Below are 19414 nucleotides of genomic sequence, written 5' to 3' on the forward strand. Positions count from 1 at the left end.
GTAAAATGTGACAGTGTGACAGAGAGTCGGCATGAATAATACCAGGGCCAACTACTATAAGGGACAACTCTGAATGTTTCCACTTTAGACACATGGGTAGCTTCATACTTAACGTATAATATGTGATGCAAGTATTCCTGGTACTTGTGGACTTAAAGGGTGAATGCCACTTTGACATCAGAGAAAAGGTGATGGGTAAGAACTTCTCTAATTTACATTTCAAGCTGAATGCAGAAAATGTTTTGAGGGGCAAGACGAAGAAGTGAAAGATGCTGCACAGGTGGCTGCTGGGTGCTCAGCCAGAACATAAATGTAGACTGCTGTAACCTCTTGAACCGTCATGTTCACGCTCGTTTGAAAGAAGACTAATATTTCCCACACTGTCTGACAGACCTGGATCTCCTTGTTCCAACCTCCTGTTATGCCGTTATGTTCTGTAGATTACATTATCTCTTATAACTCCATGTGAAGCTGAGCAGTTTTCCAGTACCATATAATGTATCTAAAAGGTTATCTTACATTACTTTAAATTAGATTATTATATTATTATGTCTAACAAACATAAATGTTGGTTATGCCTCTGTTGGTCATTTGGAGTAAAATAAGTCATCAGGGCGGTTTCTAAAGAAGGCGTGCTTCGTGTGCAAGGACATGCAGCTGCACATGAGATCTAAGGCTGAAATGAGGAAGAGGGATGGTTGTTGTGACTAGTGGGGGGGGGCACAGAGCGCGCATGCTTACCATTCTAACCTGATGCTGACGCAAAATAAGGGAAATCGAAACCTAAGTCAGACAGGCTGCACCGGTTATGCGACTCCATATAATGAGAGAGTCCGTAGGTGTTGAGAGGCTGTAGATGTGATCCAGTCCAGGGAGAGCTCTCTCTCTCTCTCTCTCTCTCTCTCTCTCTCTCTCTCAGAGCGGTGAGTGCGCACCTTCACACCCGGCTCTAGCTGCTCCGCCAAGTCTCACGTGAGCTTCAGATGGGGTGGAGTACCTCAGTTTGTCTCTGCGATATTACCACCTTTAAGGAGATCTGCCTCTTTGCCCGTAATTATTATTATTTTTATTGCTAATATTATTAATATTATTATTACTGTTGTTGTTGTTATTGGTGTTGTTGTTATTACTGTTGTTGTTGTTGTTGTTGTTATTGCATTAGTCTTCATCATTAATAGCAGAGGTTGTCTAGCAGTAGTAGTGGCAGTGGCAGTGGTAGGTAAAGTAGCAGTTGCAGTAATATTATGGACAGTAAACTTGACTTACAGTTATGGACATGGGAGTAGAATTTTTATTGTAGGCAGACAACAATAAATAGGCCTTTGAAGGTGTAACCTGCCCCAAGCTGCAAATAATTATGGTTCAAAATGTACTTAAATGTTACTTCCCGGTCGATTGAGCCGTTTGAGCCACTGACTTCATCCTGTCTGTGTTGCCGCCTATAGATGCTCCTTGTGTTGCATTAAAACATGTGAAAGTGCGCCGCCTCGTGGACATGAGGTGCAGGCTGCAGGCTGCAGGCTGCACGCAGCGGCTACTGTCCTGTGTCCAAATGAATTTGTTTTCAGTTCTCAGTGTGGTGATGATGTAATTTTCAGATGATTCAAGGGAGTTTTAGATAGTTAGCTTAGGAAGTAGAATGTTCTCAGCCCTCAAAGGAACACTTCAGCCTCCAGTTTATCTCAAACTCAAATTCGAAATCACCAACTTTGGATATGTGGTTCTAACTGGACAGGGAGGGTATGCAAAATTGTAATTTCTGGAATAAAAAGTAGTTGCTTTAAATAGATATTTTCATGTAAAGTATGTGTACTTTTAGACTTAAGTATAGTACTTGAGCAAATATTCTTATTTACTTTTCACCACTGACTTTAACCTTGTGACTGTGAATTTGATGATCTTTGGGGCTTTTCTGTGGAAACTGAGTTACTTATGAAGTTTTTGATCCTCTTTTTGATTAGGGCCACTTGTTTTAGAGTGATGTTTTAATCTATATTCATCTCTATTTAACAAAATGGGCACAAAAATGTAATGTTCAGTGTAACAAAGCAATTCTGAAAGCCGCCTGGCTGTGACATGATCTGTACCTAGATATCCTGCATGGAGAAAGAAACATTCATGTTAATGCAAGGTGTACATGCATGCATTGTGAACAGAATGTGATTGGATCATCCAGACCACATCTAGAGATGGTGTGGTTCACACTATGAGTCACACCACCGGTTAACAATGTCATCTGATGACTTAAAAAGAACTCACCCAACAAGTTGAAAGTTGACTGTTTCCTGCCTCATCCTGCTTGCACAAGCAAGCCCAGCAATAGCTAAAAGTATTAGGAGTAGGTAGCAAGTCTCCCCTTGCAAAACATAATATTAAAATGAAAGACGTCTGTCCGTGGCGTTGCTTTTCTTCACCTTCACCTCCCTAACTAACTGCCTAACTAGTCTGTGCACTATGGTTTGAGGGGGGGTTTTAAGTTACCTCTCTCACTTATACTATCACCATACTAAGAGAAATAAGGGCTGACTGGTGACTTGTCATCAACATGGAATACAACAAACCGAGTTGAGAATGTGCAGAATAGGCAAAAGCTATTGGTGGTTATGATGAACCATGATAACAGGTGTTTCCCAGTTTTCCCAGCACTCTAACATGCACACAGGAAACTACCTGGACCACCTTGAGCCGCACATTTGGGCTTACACTAGCCTCTCACGATGACTAGTTTATTTCTCATTATATTCCCTTAGAAGCATGCTATTTTGGTGTGATGCAACTCCCACCCTCCCACCACAACTGAGATGATGTGAACATTTATTAATACCAGGCATAAGACCCGTAGACTGAAATAATGTATGCAGACACACATACCAGTTGTAACCAGGGTCATGTTGTTTTAAGCAACAGGTGACCATAGTAACAAGCACACTTTGTGTCCTTCCTTACTTTCCTAACCTTGAATTTTGATGCCATACTATTCAAACTATTCTGAAGATGAATAGAAATCTGTGAAAAAAATTTGGCCTGGCTTTCTGAATTGAAAATATTGAACGCACTTCTCATAATGCTTCTTCTCTGCTGTTTTCTTTTTCAGATACATTTCTCAGACTTCGGACTTCAGCTTGCCATAAATCATTTCTGTCAGAGGTTCAATAGTCAGGGCCTTAGTTAATCAGACGTGTAACGAAATCTGGGTCTACAGTGACTAGCTGGAACCAGGAAACACATTTGAAAAGAGTCCAACTCTTTTGAGGTAAATTGCTCAAGTTCTGAGCACATTCAGGGCCATTCCACGTTATTGCATCCAGGTGCTGGCTTCAGCGTTATGAATGTATCACAATGTCAGTTAGTGGATCCAGTCTGGCTCCTCTTTTATCAACACACGAATTCAAACTTGTTTGCCCTCAATGCTCTGTCAAGGAGAAAGAAATTACATATACGTTAAAATCAGTCCACCACCAGTGTGCACATGATCTCCTGCTCTGCAAAGCGAAAGGTGGCAGCAAATGGAGGCCTGTGTCCAAGCGGCCCCCGTTTCCACTTCCGAGTCAATATGAGGTGTGCTACTACTTTAAGGAGGGCTTAGGTTGCACACACCACAAGAATCGGTGCACCTTTGCCAGAAGCGACGAGGAAGCTGCTGTGTGGACATTTGAAAAGCATCACAGGTTAGACCATGTGGTTCTCTGTCACCTTATAGCTCTGTCTGAGAAAGGATCTGATCCTCCTGACAGCTCTGAACCTCTACGTGACCTCTCTGCAACTCTTGATTTGAAGGTTGCATGTGATGTGTGTTCTGTCAAGGAGAAGGATATAACATACACAATTCGGTCAGTCAGTCACAACTGCAGTAGAAATCTGCTTTTAGCCAAAGCCAAAACCTCTGACCAATGGAGGCCTGTCTCGGAGCGGCCTACAGGGGGGCAATTTGGTCGAAATGTTCATTATCAAAAGTGTGACTTCTATGTTGAGGACTCTGGGTGTACAAAACATGGGCAGAGTTGCACTTATGCTAGAAGCCATGAAGAGGCCATAGTGTGGAACCATGTTAGAGATGAAGAGATTGATAAAGACGAGTTGGTCAGACGTGTAATTGAGTCTTTGCGTATTTCAGTAACACCAGAAAGCACTGCTGAAAGCATACTCCAACAGTTTTCGGGTGAATTCATTGAGCTCTGTAAGGACTGCTTTCACGATCGTCCACAAAAACTGACGGCCAAAAGGTGGAATGCCACTTGCTCAGCAGATGCAGCACACACATGGGACCCAGTCTTGGTTTATCACCTATCAGAGAATAGCGAAAAGCACATCTACAGTCAGGTGCGCCCTCTTCCCCAAAACTGTCAGTTTAAGTACTGCAGTCATGTTAGGCAAGGAAAGCCCTGCTGGCATGAGGCTGGCCACTGCCGGTCCGCCCAGAGTGAGGTGGAGATGGCCGTGTGGAAAGCAGAAGATAGCGGGCTCTCCATTCGACCTCATCTCCTCCAGTTGAGCCGGCGGGAGGAGACGGAGGCTAGACGTGTCACCATGTACTGCAAAGTTTGCCTCCTGGTACTGTCCTCCCCAGAGAGCTTCTACAAACACTGCTCCTCTTTGGAGCATGCCCGCTTACTCTCTGAGGACACCACCACCAGGTGGAGAGGACGACAACCTCCTCACAACCTCCAAGAAGAGATGTGGCTGTGTGAGAGGTAAATAGTATTCCACTTTACATATGTTAACACCATGCTGTTAATTCATGCACGTTCTTTATCATGCTCTTTTTCCATTTAAAGATAAAGAATTTTGTCCTTGTCAACAAACCCCACTAGTCCACTCCAAGCCTGTTATTCCTTCTAAAGACATGAATCTAATGTATTTGCATCATGGATATGTACTTTCTAAGAATCTCATTTAAGCAGCTGGGCACTAAAGTTTTGTTACAAACAGATTTCAAATGGGACGGAATGGTACATTTGTTGGAGATAATCTGTAGCAGCAGATTGATTCATATATGGTACACTAATCAGTATTTCTTGTAGCAAGACGGAGTACTGAGTTTTTAATAGTTTTGGATAACAACAGAGCTCAGAGGCACAGAGGAATATATATGATACATCAGGCTTTGGATATGCATCCAATACTTGGATACATTTAGAGTTGCTTTTGGGTCTGCACATGGGATTTGTTGAAAGTAAGAAAAACACAGACATACTAAATTTATTAGACTTGTCAACTTGTGTTGTTGAAGACACTATCGTCCAATGATGCTTAGCATGATAGAAATAGACAAACTACTCAGAGTTTGAAATAAATGTAAATTATTTCTTTCTTCTTAGTTGTTTTCATGTTGTGTGTATTTAAAATCTTCCATTGTAAGGGAGCAACACAAAAGTAAATCTAAATGTATAAATTTAGATGTTTTAAAAGTCTTGCAAAATAGCTGTTTGATCAATATATGCTGTGTATTGTGTTGTTCATCCTAGACCTCAAACATGTGAGTATGGCAACAAGTGCCCAAAAGCTCATTCTGTGGAGGAACTGCAGGAGTGGATGATGCGTGCTACAGAAGAGAAGGAGATCAGATGCAACATCGAAGCCCAGGGTCTCATGTGCTATAATGAAAGGATCTTGGAAGAATACAAAAACAGCAGTAACGAAGTGCACATTGTGAGTATGAGGCTCTGATCTCCCTGTCTTTCCCAAGGTCATAGCAAAGTTTATCACTTTCCTAAAGAACAAACTGTCAACAAACTGTAAAGACAAACAACCGCACAATCAGACAATCAGACAAAACATAGAAATTAAGTGAAAAAATAACAAAATCAAGTGTGTATCAAGTATGTACACAGGTCAAACAGTCTGTTGATGATGTTTTTGCAATTTATAATTAATCTGATAACTACAGAAGAGATAAAAATGCATGGCTGAATTTGGACCAATGGTACTCAAGGTAAATGTTAGTCTACAAGAGACCGTAATCAATATATAGGGATTTGTGTGGAAGGCTACCTTTGAAAAATTAACTGTAAAAAAATTCATTTCATTTAGAAAAAGTGCATTTCAAATTGGCAGTTCATTGTGTACAGAGGTTAATACCGGATGACTTTGTAACTGCTAACAAAGGATGTTGGTTAGCTGACTTAATACATGTTTTCACTGAGTATTACTGATTGTTGGTTGAATCAATTAATTCTTCAGTTGTTCACCATCCTAAATTATAGTATTTAATTCACTTTTTCAAACAGATGTCAGAACACGTGGATGATGTCCGCATCTTTTGTGACGAAGATTTGACTGTGGAGTGTGAACAGATCAATGCAACACTGCATTGGAAATTCCATGTTGAAACGGAGGTAAGATTCTCTCAATACAAAAAAAAGGCACCAAACAGGACTTGAATCTTAAATATTTGCTCGTTTCTCAGAGCAACTTAAAAGCAAGGGTTTGGACTAAAGTATCTTGTTGAGCATACGGCTGATATCTATAAAGGCAGTTTAGTCAATTCAGCAGTGAATAAACGGGTTTACAGTCATCAAAAAGCAGGCAGGTCAAAATAGCAAAATGAACCAAACATGTAAACAGAGAATACAGCCAGGGAGAAATGGTTAGACTGAGGCATAATGTCAAAGAGCATTCTGGTTACCAACAGTACAACATATAGAGGGCATACCGTGGGCTGCATGAGTCACATGACTGCTAGACTCAGTTAAAAGCTGTTTTTCACCATTAGCCTTCTTGGTTTCAGTCTAGTGTTCACAAAAAATGCCACTTTTCTCGATATACAGAGACAGCTTGCACATGTGGCGCTGTTGAAGCAAGAACCAGGAGCCTCATTCACACTTGGTGACATCAGCTCTGGGCCCTGCATCTACTCTTCAGGTGAACATTTTCTCAGTGAAGACATGACCTATGCCATCACTGTGTCTTTCACATCCATCAATCAAGGCCTGTATGAACAGTGGTTAGTGCTAGATTTTGACATGAGACCAGTGCTCTTGAGGAAACTTAGAGTAAAAGTAGGACAGCTGTCACTGGATGATGCTGAACAACCAACTGTGAACCACGGACACACGTTTCAAAGTGCTGAGCGTTGGCATCGAGGGAACAGGGTCATCGCTCCATGCTCATCCAGGACAGAAGAGCAGGAGGGGCTGTTAAAGGAATATAAACCTCCTCAGATTAGCTTCCTGCACAAATCCTCCTACAACAGCCAAACACCGCTGAATAATGAAAACTACAAAGAAAGAATGCACCACTTCCTGTACAAAGAGGAACGGGCAGAGGACCAGGTTGTTTCAAGGTAATGTGATTATCTCTGTCCTTCTCCTTTTACATTGTTTGAAAATTTGTATTTTTCTACAAAACCATGCCTAAACTTTTTTTTCATATTTGCTTTAGACTTAATGTTAATGGAGAAATTACAACACTGGACACACTGAAAAGTACACAGTTCGGCATGATGATAGCTCCTAGGGGACAGCTGTTCTGTGCTGTCTCGATTCCTTGTAATCTCACACCAGACACCCCTGAGGGACAGGCACTAAAACGGAGCATCCAGTCTGGCCTGATAGCCCCTTTATCTTCAAGTGGTTGTAACTCCATGGTCTATGAAGCCACCATTCTGCAAGACAAGACACGTGAGAGCAAAATGTATTTGCAACTGTCTAAAAAATGTTGCTCCGATCTCACACTCAAAAGCAATGAATCGTATCAAATGGAGCTGCAGTTTCAGCTTAACCGCCACAACTTCTGCACCATGCACAAGGCTGTAGACCTCCTTCCTGATACAAAAAGAGTGCTACCAGACCTCAAAAACTGCGGAGTTCCTGTGAATAATATCGACTATGAGAAGCTGAATATCAAACAGCAGTCAGCAATTGACTTTATCACAGGGAATTCCACTGACCAAAAATTTGTGGCACCACTCCTCATTTATGGACCATTTGGAACTGGGAAAACATTCACCCTTGCTACAGCAGCCAGAGAGCTTTGTAAGCAGCCTCACAACAAAGTGCTAATTTGCACACACACCAACAGGTAATGCATACTATTGGAAATGCAATTAATGAAATGCTGAATGATTCATATAGACATGTAATTCCCAATGTTTTTTTTTAATTAATACAACATCAACATGTGCGTTTGTAAATTTTGTAAATTTTTGTTTCCTTTCAGTTCTGCAGATCTGTACATCAGAGATCACTTCCATCCATTCATCGACAAGAAAAATGATGGAATGAGACCAATTCGAATAAAAGCAAACAAACAGGGGAGTGCTTTATTTGCCACAGATGAGATTACTTTGAAGTACTGTTTTCTTTCCGAAGACAGGCAGTATTTTCTGCCACCTACCAAAGCTGCCCTAGATCGCCACAAAATAGTCATAACAACCACAACAATGGCAAGACTATTTCATGACCTAAAGCTTCCAGAGGGATACTTCACTCACATACTAATTGATGAAGCCTCTCAGATGTTGGAATGTGAAGCCTTGATGGCCCTCGGCCTTGCTGGGCCAAACACCAGAGTCGTTTTGGCTGGAGATCACATGCAAATGGGGCCAAAGCTTTTCTCAGTTGATGACCATCACCGTTCAAATCACACACTGCTCAATCGCTTATTTCACTACTATCAGAGCCAAAAATGTGATGCTGCCCAGAAGAGTAGAATCATTTTCAGTGAAAACTATCGCTCAACCAATGAAATTGTGGAGTTTGTGTCCACTAATTTCTACGTTGGTAAGAACGATGTTATCAAAGCTACCGGAAATATTCCAGCTCCTGCAAATGGCCATGCCCTAAAGTTTCACCATGTCAGAGGAGAGTGTCTCTTGGACACTGTGTCTATGTCTTGGTATAACAAGCAGGAAGTTGCCAAAGTTGTTGAAGCAGTGAAGGAGATTCTTGAACACTGGCCATTGACCTGGGGGACCAAGGACCAAAGCTCAATCTGTGTTCTATCAGAGGGAGTTCAGGTAAATTACAAGAATATCAATACATCAGTGATATGGCGACGTTTTCTACATAAATGTATTGGCATTGTCATGGTTAGATATGGTCAGAGTTGTAATAATTAAATTAACTCTATTGTTACTTATGGTTCATAGGTTCGGCACATTAGGAAAGCGCTTGAAAGAAGAAGCCTTGATCAAGTCCATGTTGAGAATCTTGCAAATGTGCAAGGTAATTGTAATTTAGCTATAAGAACTCCAGCATGATTATCCCGCTATGTCAAATATAAAGGATGCCTATGCTCAAACTGCACAATTATTCAAACATTCTACTTATTTTCCTTACTTCCATATTTAATATTGTCATTTTACATAATAAACAATGTCTTCATGTGTTAACAGGCAAACAGTTCAGGGCAGTCATAATAACAGCTGTGCAAACACGTGACAGCCTAAAAACGTCGTACCTGCCTGGTCTGGAACTGTTCAATGATGCCCGAGTGTTAAACACTGCAATGACCAGGGCTCAGTCCCACGTGGTTGTGGTTGGAGATGCTGCTGCCCTCTGTTGCTTTGGGAAATGCTCCGGAGTCTGGAAGAGCTACATAGACCATTGCGTCAGCACCAACAGTATTTCACCACAGCATTTCACCAAAGACTTCTTCGAAAAAGATGTCATAGAAACTGCAAGATTTCAAAAGTCTGAATACGTGGATGAGAGCAATACTCTCAGTGATGCAATTCTTCAAGAGTTGAAAGATGAATATGAACAGCAGAAAACAGAATATAGCTCAGATGAAGACAGTTTGGAATTACCCCCTGATTTCACTGATGTTGACAAAGACCTTTTGGAGTTGTGTGAAAAACATCCACATATGTACAAGCAAGGAAAGTTGTACAGGGAGTCATATAACAGAGGTTATGTCATACCATTCAATAACCCTACCAAACGTATAAGCATTAAGGGAAAGGAAAACCTGGGTAAGGTGTTCACTGGAGATGAAGTGGTCTTACAAACAGCAAGGGTGGTCAGCATTGCCAAGGAAGATGAATCCGCCCGTGTACTTGTGTGCCAGCTTGAGGATGAGGATCACAGCAAACCAAGATGGAATTCTGATGGTATTTTTGTCAAAAGGACGATGGTGCCAATTACAAGATCTGCCCCCAAAATATGCATACTGATCAACAAGAAAAAACGCAACTTCCTTCCAATATACGAGCAAATTGATGGACAGTGGACATTTGCATACCATCGACGTCTTGATGAAAAGCTCACACAGAACAATGTATTTGTGGTGCAAGTGGTTTGCTGGAAAGAACATTGTTATTTTCCCTTGGGGAAGGTCATAGATATCCTTCCAACTGGAGGATCTTTGGCAAATGAACTAAGGATCCTGAATGAAGAATTCAAAGTAGCACCCAGAACATGTATACCAGTTGAAGGTCTCTCCGGGGCAGATGAAAATGGGAAACACAGACAGGACATACGTGAGGTCATCACGTTCACTGTTGATCCAAAGGGAGCAAAAGACTTGGATGATGCCATCAGTGTCAGGAAAATTGGAGACCAATATGAGTTGGGAATCCATATTGCAGATGTGGCGAGCTCTGTGAGTCGGGGTAGTAAATTAGATGATGATGCGAAACAACGTGGTGCTACATATTACTGCAGTAAGGACAACCCCAATCATATGCTCCCGCAAAAACTGAGCACTGAACTCTTCAGTCTTCTGTCAGGCCAAGATCGCAGGGTGGTTTCATTAATGTTCAAAGTAAACAAGAAGACAAATGAGATCATTGGAAAGCCCACATTCCAACTATCACTGATTAATTCCAATAAGCAGTTGTCTTATGAAGAAGCAGAGGGCATCATCACAGAACATTATGGAACAAGACCTGACTTTGCCAGAGTAGAAGACTGTGTCACAGTGGCTTATTGTTTTGCAAAAGCTCAAAGGAAGATTAGACTTGTAGATTGGGCTTATTCTCAACCTGATGATCAGAGACTGCCTGGAAAGCGCAAAGCCAAGCTGATGATCGAAGAGCTGAGTGTGTTATTCAACAGACTTGCATCTGAGACTTTGCTTGGTTCAGGAAAAACCAGATATTACACACCCCTTCGCTGTCAGGCAGAACCAGATACTGACAAGATAAAAGAATTCAAGGAGAAATGTGGAGAATTAATACCACTGTCTTTTCATGTGCAGCGCAAGGTCCCTGTCCATAACACACAAGCCCCAAACTGTGAAAACTTCCATATACTGACTAAAGTGTGGGAAGATATCCAATCAGCTGCCAGAGCAGATGATATAGACAAAATGGTGGACCTGATTGCTGCAGATGACATCCACCCTCTGCTCCAGCCAGTCATTGATCAGTTCAGAAAGTGTTCCAGTAAAGCTTATGTCATATGTTCCAACTCCTCTCCCAAAGCAGATGTTGGGCATTATTCTCTCAGTGTCAGATCTTACACACAAGCATCCTCACCGATACGTCGGTACATGGACATCATCTTACAGAGACTTTTGCAGTCTGTAATATGTAACAGGAATGTCCAATACACTCAAACAGAGATTTCAACTCTTTGCAATGAGTTTGAGCACAACCTCAAGCATGCCAAGGAGTATGAACGAAAGGTTGAGCAGATCTCCTATGCAGTGAGCATGAAAAAACAAAGTGCTTCAAAGCTAGCCTTTGTTGTTCGTGCGGATCCTGACAGAGATAGTTTTGCAGTGTCATTTCCTTTTAACAAGAACATCTTCCCAGAGAGTTTAGCAATTATGTACAAAGATTTACAATTGTGGGACCAACCATTGTATGATAGAGAAAATGACTGCATTACTCTTAAGTGGAAAAGGCGCGTCTATGCAGCTGACACCATGAAAATCCACCAAGAGCTGAAAATACCAGATTCTGGTCCCTGCGTTGAGATTCCAATGACAATATGGAGAGACATTGTTGGAGCAATTAATAATGAAAACTTCCATCGTGCAAAGTTTCTCATAATGAATGCCACAGAACAACTGGAAAACTCAAATACTCTGCCACAATCATCTGAGGGGCTTCATCCCAAGACGTGCACCTCTGTGAAGCAAGAGGTACCAAAGGTACAAACGCAGCATGAGGTTGACATCGACTTCCAGTTGCAAAGAGGTGACACCCTTCAGGTCCAAATGACATCAGAGGTTAGAAGAGGTTATGACATGCCTGCTGTTCAACTGGTGCGCATTAAGCCAAAGTTTGAGGTTTGTGTGGATCATGTCCACAGCCCTATCACATGCTTCTCCAAATCTACAGATGATCCATCAAGGATTTATTACAGTGACACCAAAGAGTATGTACGGATCTGGAAACCACTGTGTGAGATGGAATCTGCCTCCACTGCAGTAAATGAAAGTGAAAGCATAGTCATTGAGAATCTGATGGTAAACTTCAATCAAGAGTGGGAAGGCACACTAAATGGGAGCTTCTTCTTACCTATGGCATGGATCAATGAATGGGCCATTGAATGTAACCTTTCGAGGTGTTTACTGTGCATAAGGAAAAGAGGTCTGAAGTTGACTTCAGTCTCAGAACATTCTTCACTGGTGGACCCAACTGAGTACACATGGGTGGCCCATGGTGTCACAAGAAAAGCAGAATGGAAAATCCCCCCAAATGAAGGAAGTACAGTTGAGTTTTACGTCAATCACCTGCCAATGGAGACCATCCCGGAATGTGTCTTTCAGAAAAATGCTTCTTTCACAGTTGAAATAATCCCAAAGCTCCTGCCTGACATGTAAGTGCAATTCACTTAGACCATTTTACTGTAACACTGACTATAGTTTGAATTTTTATACTTTTCATCTCACATTTTTCATGTAATGACATTGATGTTACTGTTGACATATGGTTTCATATAATTTATTTTAGCCGGAAAGAAAATGCTGTGGTCAGCATTGCAACTGCATGTGATCTTGTCAAGGCTATAGCACTTGGGAAGCACATTCCAAAAGAAGGTATGCACATTAGTAAGCAGGGGAGAGTTTCATGGATTTTGTTTTGTTTGCCAAAAACAATTATAATTTTTCAAGTTACTTGAAAACATCTTGTCTTTGCAGTACAAATAAGGTGGCAACACCTGAGGACAGATTTGCCTAATGGACTGCCAGAGCTTAACCAGAGTCAGCGTCTTGCTGTGGATAAAGCACTAAATAATGGTTTCACACTTATACAGGGACCACCTGGTAAGGGGTAGAACTTGGATTCAATCTCATACTTTGTATTTTCTGCAAAGCCTTAAGTCATTTTCCCATTCGTCTTTTAGGTACTGGAAAGACAGTAGTAGGTGTGTACATTGTGTACTGCTTCTTGAAGTTGAACTCTGAGAACCCAAGGAAAATTGATGACCCAAAGGATGAGAAAAAGAAACAAGTTATTCTCTACTGTGGCCCATCCAACAAGTCTGTTGATGTTGTTGCAGGTATAATATTTTATTTCTCTGCAGATATTTCAGCTACATTCATTTCTGTGACTATAACTCGTCTTGTGTGTGTCTTTTTCTGATGTAACACAGAATTCCTGTTGAGGTTTGGGGACAGGATAAAGCCCCTCAGGGTCTACAGCCAACAAGTGGAGATGATTGATTACCCATATCCAGACTGTATCCTTCAGTTTTCCCAGAGAACACTCCGCCAAGAGCGTGCCAAACCAGAACTCAGGTATTGTAATCACACCAGCTGAACTCAGAATTCAGTTTTTAATTTTTGTTAACTAACACTGGCATATTTTATGGTATTAGGAACATCACTCTGCATCACCGCATGCGAGAGGAACAAAACCCACATTCAGGTCAAATAAAAGATTTTGACAAACGCATTCAACTTGCCCTTGAGAAAATAGAAGAGCTCCAGGACAATCAACTTGTACTTGAGGACAAAGATGAGCTTCAACGCATTCAACTTGATCTTGAGGAAGTAAAAAACAAGGTTGCTCAAGAGGTGAAGAAGTAAGTTCAGATGCACTATTGGTTTAACAAATTTTCAAAATGCCAAATTCTACTAGTTACGAGTTTTTAAATCTGTTATAATTGGAAGCGCTTTCAAACTGTATAATTTGATTGTAGAAGGAAACCCACTTCAATTTTTTTAGCTAAAGAAAAGACTAAAGAGACTAACTAGTTGGTTTGGCAATTATAGACCTAGTTAACTGTTTTACCTCTGTTAAAATACAGCACATGGCCAATTCCTTGAGCCAGTCCCAAAAGAGGGCTGGGTTGAACATCATTATGTCTTAAAAATAATGAGTGAGCATGCTGTGAGAGTAGTGAAGACTAAAAAAAGAGTAGAAAAGAGTAGGATGGCAATTTTTAGACATCGGCTGGAATTTGCAGAATTTTTTTCACAACTCTAATTGCATGGATTGGTTTTCCTCCTAGATACAAAGAACTTCTCAGAGATGCTCGGACATATGAGCTCGAAAGGCATGACATCATATTGTGTACATGTACACAGTCTTCCACCCCGAGTTTGACTAAGACAGTCAGCGCACGTCAGATCCTGATTGATGAATGCGCAATGGCCACTGAACCTCAGGCCCTGATTCCGTTAGTCTGCAACAAACCAGAAAAGGTGTGCTTTTCATTTAACATTCAGTATCTCACTCGTGCTTTGCATTAACAGTGTCCTTGTCCTTATCCTGTGTGAATGTATGCTGATTACCAGTGTAACTTCCTTTGTGCCTGTCTGAAATAACAAAGCACAGCATGTCAGCAAATCCTTTTTTACTCTTTTTTAGTAGACAAATCCCTTTCGAGAATGTAATATCATTATTTCACATTACATGTAGTAACAGTTGTGTCTAAGTGTGGCAGATATGAAAATGACATCATGACAACTACTAGTGAAGTTGTCATGATCAATTAATCTATATGCAGATAACACTATTGTTGATAACTATTGTAGTACAGTAGATGCATCTATTATTTCAGCTGAGGTCCTTATTACATGTATGAAATGTATAGAAAATAAAGATACTGTTGGACTCCAGTAAAGTGTGCAACTTAAGCATGTGTGCATTTAAATAAAACTTGCATGCAACCTACAAAAGCACACATGCGACATCTAAAGCATACATGATTTATAGTCATCACCAGGGCTTGTACATAAGAAATATCAAAACCTAATAGACAGATTTGTTGAGAAGATTCACACCCCCAACAGGACAGGACAGGGGGTTGCCAAATAAACTTACTTGATTGTCAGACTTACTATTTTTACATCCAGCTGTCTGGGGCACTAGTTTCACCATTGATCAGTAACACTCACTTATTATTCACTTTAAAGTCTCCCAATATATCTTTCAGATTGTTTTGATCGGTGACCACAAACAATTACGACCCATTGTGAAGAATGAGCGTGTGAAGAGGCTGGGGATGGCCAAGTCTCTGTTTGAACGCTACTATACAATGCAGGAGAAGAGGGCAGTGATGCTGGACACCCAATATAGAATGGTGAGTACATTAAATATGTATCAAATCATATATTATACAGTATATTTTATATTTGTGTATACATGTACTTAATGTAGCAATGTTGCTTTACAATGTCTGTGTTTAGTATATGTTATGTGTAATCAACAACTATCAATTATGTGCCTCCATAGCATGAGGACATATGTGAGTTCCCATCAACAGAATATTATGAGAAAAGGCTGAAAACTGGGGTGGAGCAGCCGAACAGCGTCCTGCGTGTTGACAAGAAGACAATGCCGATTGTTTTTGGGAACATTGAAGGAAAGACCATCAGTTTGATTGTCAACACAGCCAAGGGCAACCAGAACTCTAAAGCAAACAAGGAAGAGGCAGAAAAAGTGGTACTATGTTGGGCACCCTTGCATTTCCTTGTTGATTTCAAACTATAATATTAAAATACAGGAGTAAAAGTTAGTTAGTGACGTTACTTGTGATTGCTTTAAGTCACTGGTTTTGGTTTGGTTCTTTTGCAGATTTGCATTGCTAAAATGCTGGTGGACACTGCAAAAATTGAACAGGAAAGTATTGTGATTCTGTCACCCTACAACGCCCAAGTATCAGAAATCAAAGCTGAGCTGATGAAGAAGAAAATGGATAAAATCACTGTTACCACCATCACTAAAAGCCAAGGTGACAGTCTCTCCTCTGCTACCTAACAACAAACCCTTTAATGAAATTCTCAGATGTTTTATATTGACCAAAAAACTTACCAAATGGTGTTTAAATAATTTGCTTATAGTAATCTAATAGTCTGCATACAGTGTTCATTTTGGGTCTTTTCATACATGACGATATATGGAAAAAATGCAGCAATGTTTTTTACTTTACTCCTGTAATACTTTGTCTTGCTTTAACCTGTCTGCCTCCAGCTGGCTACATGAGGCTACTGCTGCATGTACATTGATATCACGATGGGAAAAAGAAAATAATTTTCTCTCAACTAAAAATGTAATCTCCTTGAAGCTTATGACAAACTGCCAAAAACAAGGCAGAGATGTAGCAGCAAAACTTGCTCCTGTTCCTCAGGTGACCTTATGTAACTGACTCAAACAGCAAGAAACAGTCACAGCAACTAATGATGGAGACAAAAAAACAAATGCAAATGGCGAGGCAGGCAGACATGCAGGTGAAACCGGAGAATATGATCCTGAAGGCACAGGGTGAACAGAGTGAAAAAGACAAGGAAGTAAACGAGCAGAAACAAAATGAAGTATGTAGTTTTGCAGAGCTGCTTAGAGTGAGCACTACCACAGAGGCTGAAACACCGAGGTAGATAAGCTTCAGGTTGATGAGTTGATTGACAGCAGGTAGATAAGGCAGGAGCAAGTGAGTGGGCAGAGCAGCAGACTGGAGCCAGGAGAGTAATGGAATGCCACGACTACTACATAAACAGACGCAGAGAACAGATGGGGGAAAGACTAAAGACACAGCCGAATCTGTGACGTCTTTGTCCTTTTGTTGAGTGATGCCTCATCATGTGACCTGCAAAATTTTGTCATTCAGGGAGTGAATGGCGCTACGTGATCATATCTACAGTGTGCTCTCTGCCAAGGGAAGAAATTGAGCGTGAACCAGACGGAGCGTGGCTATCACAACATCTGGGCTTTGTGGGCGATCCTAACCAGATAAATGTCGGCATCACCAGGGCCAAGGAGGGACTGTGCATCATTGGTAAGATACTGCAGCTCATCTCTTTTTTCTGCCTACGCTTAAGGCTCAAAGTTCAGCTAATTCAGCTAATCACTCAACTATTTCTGTCCTCTCAAAGGCAACCAGGAGTTGCTCAATTGCAGTAGAGCTTGGAAAAAACTCCTGAACTACTACAGGCTTCACAGTGCAGTGACAGAGGCAGACAAGATTTCAGTGTGTAGCGCCACATAGCTGACCTCCCTTATCCTCTGAAGAGCCTTGATTTGTACACGCAGCACATCAGAGCTCCTACATTTACGCAACAGCACGATTTAACAAAATACGTGAATATTTTCTATGACGTCTTAGTGACTTTTGGTGCATTCTTTTTACATTTTTATACCAGTTTTGGGGTTTTTGATTTTGTATTTGACACAGTTGTGCTCTGATTTACATAAAACTTTATCTGTGATATGTATGCATCTGTATATAGGTAATCCCACAAATTCTACATTAACTGTATTGAGAATTGTATTGTTTGATGTGTTCATTTAAATTTCAAATTTTTGTTTTTTTTTCATATTTTTCATTTCTGTTACTCAAGTTTAATATGCATTTTTGCATGCTAAGTTAATACTTACACAGTGCTAATCTGGGCAGCTGACAGAGGACAGAGTTCAGCTCTTGTTACTTGTTAAACTCATTTTTAGTTGAAATGTATTCCACTATATTTACTATTGTATGAAATCAATATATATATTCAAATCTGACCTTAATACTTAAGCAGGCACATGAGTCAGTGGGTCTAGTCTGTAGTTTTTTCATGTTTGATATTAATGCTTTGATACGTTTAAATATTCTATGTTCATGGATTACCTTTGGCTTTTTATATTGTGTGATATTTTCATTGTCAAGCCTCTCTATGCTCAGTGATTTTAATGCATCTGTTTACAAATGTACACAAAAAAAATGTATTGATTTTTTTAGAGTTTATGTTTTTTGTCTTGACCCTGTTAAATTGAATTAATGGGATTTTCACATCATTTTATTTCTCAGATAAAGATTTTGTACACGCTTGTTCTGCCTAAAACAGAGAAATGGCACTTGGATCGCAAGTGTGGTGCATAAATTGTGGTACTATAAATGACTTCTGTTCGTATAAAGAAAAGTGGGGCACGGGTAATTTGACGACTTATATTGTCATACAAAGCACTGTAATAAGAGATGTTTTGATAAATAAAATCTTTAGCTGTACCAAACCATGTGTGCCTTCCCATCTGCTGGAGTCATGTTCTTCATCAGCACCAGTGACCAATGTATTCTTTCCAAAGTATGACAAAGTACTATGACAGAGTCATAAAGCCAGTCTAAACTTGTAAGGTGTAAAACTATGTGAAGTCATCTGTGGCCATGACGCATTTTGTTTCATGAAATGATGTCAGAATAGAACGGATAAATGGCTACTCTCATTCAAAACACACAAACAAAATCTTAACACCTGGGAATCCAGCTGACGGTACCTTCTCGATGCTGTGACCGAGACTGGGCTTTGGATTTGACTTGGCTTAATGTATTTGACAAACACAATATGTGATATTAATATTAATGTATCTCCACTGACCGTCAATATCAAGTGCACCCAACATGGTGTCACAGCCCCAAAGCTAAGAAAGATCTTCTTTCTAAGCAAAATATAATCACAGCACCATAATGCCTGCATAGATAATGTAGTTCTGCTTCTGAGCACAAGGGGGCATGTGGTACCTGTGAGTGAGTGAGTGAGTGAGCAGCTAACAGTAGGCAAGAGATTTCAGTGCGTTACCAAAGTAATTATTTAATGAAAATTACACAAAAACAAAGGTCATGCATATATGTACATATATCATACCTTGTGTTGTATCTTCTGTGTCTACACACTTGGGACACACACATGGCACAGGCTCCTGGAGAGTCTCTTTAACACCAGACTAACATGCCCTCTGGATCCACATGTAGATATACTGTATGTGGGACATTAAAAAATAAAGCCTGACCAAAGTAACATATCTGTATTTTAACTTCAATTGATTAGCTACAAACATGCCGGAAATAACAAAAAGATTCATTATCTTTGGTGCTGTACAAGACACCAAACACTGTTGGTGCTGCAGAGGAGAATGGACTAATAGATGTTACAACTCAGACAGTCTCTCAGCAGGGAGACAGCACACCGATGATGTCATCTGTGGTCATGATGCGTTTTGTCTCACAAAGGATGATGTTAGCACAGAACAGATAAATGGTTATTTTGTCATTCAAAACATGCAAACAAAATCTGAATACCTGGAATCCAGCTGACCGTA

The 19414-nt window shown here is 40.5% G+C and overlaps 1 protein-coding gene across 1 annotated transcript; it reads left to right on the forward strand.

Moving 5' to 3' along the window:
- Positions 1-3094: 3094 nt before the first annotated feature.
- Positions 3095-18334, forward strand: helz2a (helicase with zinc finger 2a). Its single transcript, XM_070852281.1, has 19 exons — positions 3095-4691; positions 5466-5649; positions 6228-6335; positions 6768-7282; positions 7381-8019; positions 8158-8956; positions 9089-9164; positions 9335-12710; positions 12845-12930; positions 13033-13158; positions 13239-13394; positions 13488-13632; positions 13713-13919; positions 14349-14541; positions 15276-15422; positions 15575-15784; positions 15917-16073; positions 16947-17114; positions 17212-18334. Exons 1-19 carry the CDS (start codon positions 3340-3342, stop codon positions 17322-17324), a joined length of 8757 nt encoding a protein of 2918 aa, XP_070708382.1. The 5' UTR covers positions 3095-3339; the 3' UTR covers positions 17325-18334.
- The last annotated feature ends 1080 nt before the right edge of the window (positions 18335-19414 follow it).

This window comes from Pempheris klunzingeri, chromosome 2 (assembly GCF_042242105.1).
Source record: "Pempheris klunzingeri isolate RE-2024b chromosome 2, fPemKlu1.hap1, whole genome shotgun sequence".
Lineage (NCBI taxonomy): Eukaryota > Metazoa > Chordata > Actinopteri > Acropomatiformes > Pempheridae > Pempheris > Pempheris klunzingeri.